The 7,816-nt window shown below is 40.8% G+C and overlaps 1 protein-coding gene across 1 annotated transcript; it reads right to left on the reverse strand.

Annotated features, from left to right (window-relative positions):
• Positions 1-2,654: 2,654 nt before the first annotated feature.
• On the reverse strand, positions 2,655-4,693 carry cxcr4b (chemokine (C-X-C motif), receptor 4b). The gene is made up of 2 exons (XM_056431686.1): positions 4,642-4,693; positions 2,655-4,302 (listed from the first exon to the last, which is right to left on the reverse strand). Exons 1-2 carry the CDS (start codon positions 4,645-4,647, stop codon positions 3,178-3,180), a joined length of 1,131 nt encoding a protein of 376 aa, XP_056287661.1. The 5' UTR covers positions 4,648-4,693; the 3' UTR covers positions 2,655-3,177.
• Positions 4,694-7,816: the final 3,123 nt, after the last annotated feature.

The following is a 7,816-nucleotide window of genomic DNA, read 5'->3' on the forward strand; positions in this document are numbered from 1 at the left end:
AGTAGGCTATTTTGATGAATGACATATCTGAATAGCATGACAAAAAGGACATAGCCTTCAGAAAATCCAAATCAAGTGACTGCATGATATTTTTTATATATATGAAGATGTGAAGATATATATATATATATATATATAACAGCTAGGAAAAAATATAACACAACTGGACAAATAAAGGTAAAGCATTGATATAACTGGTATGTATACAGGTAGCACAAATAAATAGTTGTAAATATATATATAATTCACAAATGACCAACAATAAAAGAATAGCTCATCGACCACCTTAAGAAAATTGTAGGCTGGGCTCTAAAGTATTTTAAAACGTTAAATATCGGAAGTAAGTAAATCCAAATTCCCACGTGCAACAACATGCATTCAAACACCCCTATGCCATGCCTTTGGTCGAGTGCACTAAGTTCAGTGACCTTTGCAGGAATGGCCGAGCATAGAGTGTTGGTGGTTTGAATACAGTGAGGGGTCATCAAAGCTTTTCTCAGGCTGTTGGCCACAGTTAGCTCCTGATGCAGGAAACAGCCTTCCTGCTACTCACTTTCCAACCAAAACAATGTAGCCATTAGTGGAGCAGGTCAATGCCCAAAAGGAACCTGTGGTATTTATTTACCTTTCATCCATAGCTATAGGCTTTTAAACCAATCTCTGCACTTACTGGTACTTATACTACCTCTCGTAAGTTTAAGATATCTCAATAACAAAACTTAAATGAGACCCTACAGATTCTGGACAATGGTCTCATGTTGCAGTTAGAAACTTAGATGCAGACTGGTAATGAACCCCCAATAGAAAGCAGTTCCTGTTCTTTTCAACAGCGTTGCCCTTTAACCCACACAACAAACAAGAGACTCCTCACTTCTTCAACACAATCACATGAGTTTGTTTTAACAAATATATTTGATGTCAGAAAGGTTGGAATTTTGCAAGAAATTTGCATTGGAATTTGATGCAGCGATGGCTGCTGTCTCATGAGGATACTATCGTGTTAAAAAGTCTGAAATAAACACGTTATACGGAGGAGGCAATATATGTTGTCGGCCAGTGAATAGTTTCGCATCCCACAGAGACACTTTTATAATTATAAATGAACGGACACCTTCTTGCAACCCAGGGTTTTTTTCCCAAAGGGGCTGTGAGTACTCTTTCTGCATTCAAGTGGACACTTTGGATATAAGGATTATGTTTTGGTATGGTGATAATGGTTATGTGTTTAGAAAAGGGTATGCAATACATCCACAGGAGCAAAATAATCAGTAAAATCATAAAAACAAATAACTTTAAAATGTGGTGAAGTCAAATGAAATGGCTTCATGTTGTTGTGTTGTTTGTGAACAACGTCCTTCCTGTTGTCTTTATAAAGCTTTTATATCTCGAGGGCAATTTTTTAAGAAGGGTTTCGAGTTTAATTTATATATTTTTCGACCCTTTTGAGTTTGCAACAGTTATTATTTTTGAAATAATTCTTAATATCTGTACATTTCAACCATTTGTATTTGAGACATCTGACATGAAATAATCCACAATTGTAATCAGTTCCCGGTTTAGCCCTGCATATTCTGTGTGAATGGTCATTGGTATGATCATAACGCCTCTAACGACCCCATCCTGATGCCGGTGAAAGAAGCAGCTGAAGTGCATTCATCTGAACACTCGAAGTGTTAATCACAGATCGGTCCCTTCACAGACAGAGGCAGCGCAGCTCTTAAGCTAATTCTGAAACATCTGAGAACATTTCCAACTGAAAAAGAACCTTTTGTTTAATGCTGTTGCTCTGTGAGAGGCCAGAGCACCAACATACCCATTAGCCTTGTGGCCTGATGGGGGCAATTCACACCTTTTTACATGTAAAGTAATGGAAATGTCCCTCCATTGGAGTTTTGAATGGATGCCAGCATTACATTTCTCAGTGGCCATTTAACGACTCCATTCTCCTTGACATCTATTGTTGCCAGCTCCCTTTGGTCTCCAACTTGACCATCATGCTGTCACCAGTCCACCCAGATTACGTCTAGTACGTAGTGAAGATAGGAGTGACCACAAAAAGATTGATGTCAGCGTGTCCGAAACTTGTCAACTTTACGTCTTATCGTGTCATATGTAATTCCACCAGATTTATTGCCAATGATTTATTGCATGAGTGCTAAACAAAGACTGTGTTTGACCATTTGCATCTTCAGAATATATAACCTGTGTCCTGAATACTATTATGTTTTGGGAGCAGGGAAATTGCTAAATTGACCCACTGACCCACTGTGTAAAGTGAATGAGGATGCTTGTTTACAAGCCAATCATAATGGAGGCAGTATATCTTGCAAACTGAAAAAAAGAAAACTGGAACTAAAAGGAGAACTTAACATGCTATTTCCTTTGTTAAGGAGCCATATGGTTGCTAATTATAACCAAAGATGTGAGCTTTTGTGTCATGGCTGCTTAAGATGTAAAAGTGCACAGATGTTCTTGCAATTACAGGGCTGGTCTGCTCAGTCCTCCTTCTGCTTTCTAGCCAGATCAGGTGGAGACATTTGGGTTGACCCCCCCCCCTCCCCCACATTCTCTCCCTCCAACACACACAACTCACCCCCCACCCCCTCAGGGAGGGAGGAGCTGGTTTAAGGTAAAAATGCACACCACACAATATGAAAAGCACAGATTTCTTTTATTTATTTACATAAAACAGATTACAAATGGTAAAAAAAAGAGAAGCAGCATAAAGTGTTGTTCTTTAACAAAACATCCAGTGTGAATGACGGCAATAAATAATAGCTTTCAAATAATCACACGGTCTAAGTGCGAACACACACATTCTACAAACTATGTACAGGTTTCTACGAGCAGCGACCATCCATGAAAACAGAGGAGGGCATTGTATGCCTGAGCTTTGATACAGCAGCGCGGATTGTAAAGATGAAAACAGAGAAAATAGATTTTAATTTGTAAAGCTAAGTGAATGGAAATGAGGCACTGCCTGCGGACACTATCTGCTTTGAGGAACATCAAACTTGCACAAATTGCAATGACAACACAATTGCGAACAAATCAAAAAGTATACAACTCTTCTTTTCTTTTCTTTTTTTTCATCTGTACAAAATGTAGTAAGTTCTTTGAAATTGAAGCTTAGTTTTTTTTGTACTCCTGAGAGTATAAAGGCAGTTTGACTCGTTGTTAACTTGACAAAACACTTGAGGACTCAGACTCAGTTGAGACAGAGGAAATTGGCCCTCGCTTTTTGGTCATCAGAGTTACTTTCTGACTTGATCTGCTGCTGGCTGTCAGTACACTCCTGGCTGATGTCTTGAACTTAACTCCCAGGAAAGCATAGAGGATGGGGTTGAGGCAGCAGTGGAAATAGGCCAGTGGCTCTGTGATAGAAATCCACGTCTCCACCGCATGTTGCAGTTGACAAGGGGAAGAAATCACTTTCAGCATCATCAGGTTGTCCAAAAAGATGCCAACACAGTAGGGCAGCCAGCAGGAGAAAAAACAAACCATGAGGATGATCGTGGTCTTCACCGCTTTCCTCTTCAGAGCCTGGCCCTTGGAGCCTTGCGACAGCTTGGAGATGATGATGCAGTAGCAGATGAGGATGACCAGACCGGGCAGTATGAAGCCCACTATGATGTGCTGGAAGCGGAAACCAACTGTCCATTTGCGACTGTCTTCTATCGGGTAGATGTGCTGGCAGACTATCCTGGAGTCTGTCGACTCCATGCTTTCGTTTAAAAAGGGGAAGTTTGATGACTCCCTATTTTGCAGCCTGGCAAACACCAGGTCAGGTACAGTCAGCAGAGCTGCAGGCAGCCACACCCCCACATAGATCACTCTGCTCGCAAGCAGCTTCCTTGTGGCTTGGCTGTTGGTGGCCCGCACAACTGCCAAGTATCGGTCTAGACTGATGAAAGCCAGGATCAACACGCTGCTGTACAGGTTCACTGTGTAGATCATGTGCACCGACACACAGAGGAAACTCCCAAAGTACCAGGTTTTTGCTGCATCCACAGCCCAGAAGGGCAGCGTGAGGACCAACAGGAGGTCCGCCACGGAGAGATGGAGCCGGTACTTGTCCGTCATTGTTTTCACCTTCTTCTGATAACCCATGACCACGATGACTAATCCATTGCCAATGATTCCCAGGACGAATATAATTCCGTAAACTGTTGGGAGGAAGATCTTGTTGAAGTGGTTTCTCACCACTCTGTCACATGGCTCCTCGCCGTCCATGTCAAAGTCTCCCGACTCCTCAGAGATGTTGTCAGTACTATTGTAAGAGAAGTCAAAAGATATGTCGAACTGAAAGAGAAAAGAATCAAAAAGTTAAAAAAGAATTGAGATTTAGATCGTTTTTTACATTCCTTTACAGAATTCCTCTCTTTTTTTAAAGGTGCATTCTGCTAACTTTAGAGTTTAGTTTAAATTCAACTTCCCTCAAGTTAATCTTCATCATTGAATGTATTTATTTCAACGCAATGATACAATGAATATAGTTAATTATATACCACTGTAAACAGGAGTGAAACATAATTTAACCTAAAATAAATCGACATTAATTGCCATTAAACAGCCTCAAGCACAGTCCTAACAGTCCTAAAAATACCTAACAGTCCTAAAAATACCAATAAAGCAACTCACCTCCATATTTACCACTCGTTGAGAACGCAGCTTAACGTAACGTGTAAGTGTGTGTGCGTGCGGCAGGGGGATCAGTTGCTTGTCTGTAAGCAAACAACTGATATAGGCCGATATATATGGGTATCCCACTGGTGCGCTTGACCCCTCCCCCTCCCCATGAGGAGGAGCGTCAGGATGCACTCGGCTCCATACCAAAAACGGGTCGTCTTATAAAAACGAACGACTCAGCCTGGGGTGAGTCAGGACGTCATGGTGCAACTTTTTTGTCCAAAACAAAAAAAGTGCATGTTATTTCGTCACCTTCAAAAAACAACCTTGAAACCCGCCAACATGGCGAAGGGCTGTTGTTTGAGAGGTGCCATTGTTATGGGGCCACTTAAACATGTATTTAATGACACAAGACTTAGATTCATTGGGTTTGCTCTTCATGGTGGTTCAATGCAAGAGGAAGGAAATACCTTTGTAAAAATCTTTGATATATTGTTTTGATAAACATTTTGACATTACAACAACATATAATTTATATTTGATGTGATAACATTATTATTGTAAAGTGCACTGCAGACCCAATATAACATGTTGCAATGTTGCCACAGCAAATACATATACTGTTAATTCCAATATGGTCAGTAGTAATTGATACTATCTTTCAGCTTGAAACATTAGAGCAATTTTGGAATTACACATGCTTTTTTTGTTATATATCATCAGCTCAGCAGCAGCCTCATAAATCGCACCTCCCTCCTCATTCAGCATGAGGCAACGACTGACATTTAGATTGGTCGTTCAGGGACTTCTCCCAGCCTCGTATTTCTCTCTACAAATCACTTTATAACTGTGTCTGACGACAGTTTTCATCAACGGAGGTTTGAATCTGTCCTCACCTTTATACACACCCTGTCTCTTCTCAAGTGCTGTTATGTCTGCGCTGCCAAGTGCTAAATGACCCCCAATGGATTTGACAAGAACCACACCTATAATGTGGGATTTCTATCAAACGGCTATCGAGCCTCAGAGTGTAGAACATCTATTTTCTCGGTGCTTTACCATCGCTCTCTGATTTCAGTTAAGGTATGATGACATGGCCCTCCTCAGACGGGGCCGACGGTCGTCTGAAACCGAATCTCCTCCATGTGGCATGCAAATACTATTTCTATGTCTTTGATATATGAGAGCAGTGATAGATTAAATGAGTTGATATGCATCATTGATTCCATTGATGTCTCCTCCTCGTGTTAAAGAGGGATTTCTTAGAGCCACATGACAACATAATATTTAGAGAACATCAGGTCATCAGCACATTACCAAAGAACAAAAACCCAAATATGTTCTTCTCTAAATTGCATTAATATTCACTTCCAGTGTTGCGTGAGAAGTTTATGCTTTTTTCTTCTTCAGATGTATCATATTGTGCATATTAGCACTGTAAATATGTTACTACTATATCAGAGCTTAGTTAAGGTAATTCATACAATAGGGGGCTTGAACAAATTAGGAAGTTTAGAAAAAGATTAGTCATGGCTGAATCATAAAAACTTTTCTATAATTAAAGATGGGACTAAAACCATAGACATTTGTGTTGTGACTGTACTGAGCAGCACTGGAAATGACTGACTAACATTACGTACGGCTAACATATCACCTCTCACGCAGATTATCAAATGATAATAAAAATGTTGACACCGAGGTGAACAACTTGAAGAGCTGTTCCGCTCCTCTCCATCATACAGATGGGAATAGATGTAATCTATAGCCACTTCATGAAAGATTTGCTGTTCCATCTTATCTTTTATGACAAATTCCCCCAGTGTGAAGGTAACTACCTTTTTTTATTTTTCATTTTGTTTGAAATAAGCGTTGTTAGCGTTTGCAGAAACAAGAAAACACTCACACACTTTGATTTACAAGCAATGTGTTGACAACGCAGTGTTGGAACACCACACGGACGTGAGCCCTGAGTTGAAGAAATGCCGACAAAAAAATATTTGGGAGCTCAGCGACTTTAATACAGTTACGAAACATTGATACATGGATAATCTAATATTCAGCAATAGTGCATTCACAGGCAGTTAGCTGTAGACGAATCCTGTGTGTGTCGTCTTCAGACTCTCCTGGGGAGAGGAGCAGGGGAATCTCAGCCCAGAGAAAGGCCACTGTATTGGTATGATGCTCTTATCAACGCCGTTCAGACGCAGACAGATTCTCTGTTATCTGCCCGTGAGCAGAGCTAGATCTGTGTGCTCGATGACATAAAGTATTTGGTTTTTCTAAATTCCCTCTTACTTTCACTCCGGAGGGGGATTCTACTCACTCACCACAGAGACATTTCTTCTCAAGCTTTCATACGTTTTGAATAACTGTAAATGCTGCTCAAATTCCCAAAGGCAGTTGGATGGCGTTAGATCATTTTGCCATCGGTGCACGAAACATACATTTGAAAGCGAAATGTCTCACTTCTTTAAAAACGCAAGCTATTTGTAAATAACACAATACCACCAACAATGCAGCATTCACACGGTCAAAAGAGTGCAAGAGTGAATGTTTAGAGAGGTTAGGAAGGTGGTAACTATTGAAGTGGAATTTTAATACACAGGCCAGATTCATAGAAATACTGACTCGACACAAACGTTTTGAACCTGTTCTCTTCTTCTTGGCATTAAGGTTAAATTGATTGCACATTTCCTACATTTAAAAAAAGAGCAAAAAAGACCATCATTTCCAGTGCAACAACTGTGCACAGCCGTGTAGCTCTTCAGGTATAATCAGTGCACTGCTTTTGCTTTCATCGTCCGCGCAGTCCGTGTGTACAGGGGGCTTATCATGTCGGAGTTCAACAAAAGGGATTTCATTTGTCTTTTTAGACCTTTTCTTTCAGGCTTGAGCAGGATATCAGCGGCCTCCACTGTCAGAGTGAAGATTCAGATTGCTATCGGCCCGGAATACAAAAGATCTTTGAGCTACTTCGAATACAAATCACAAGAAGTGTGAACGGCAGCGAAGGGGGCTGTTCCCTGAAGAATGGCTATTGAAATGAGCCAGAAGAATGCCAGAGAGATAAAGAGAAGAATGAGCATCGCTGTTCAGTCAACACCAGGCCCTCCGGTTCCAACTCATCCCGGCCCCCCTTTGCGAGTTGGCACGGGATCATTTTTCATAATGATACCTCTACTCGAAT

Source organism: Pseudoliparis swirei, chromosome 2 (genome assembly GCF_029220125.1).
Source record: "Pseudoliparis swirei isolate HS2019 ecotype Mariana Trench chromosome 2, NWPU_hadal_v1, whole genome shotgun sequence".
Classification (NCBI taxonomy): Eukaryota; Metazoa; Chordata; class Actinopteri; order Perciformes; family Liparidae; genus Pseudoliparis; species Pseudoliparis swirei.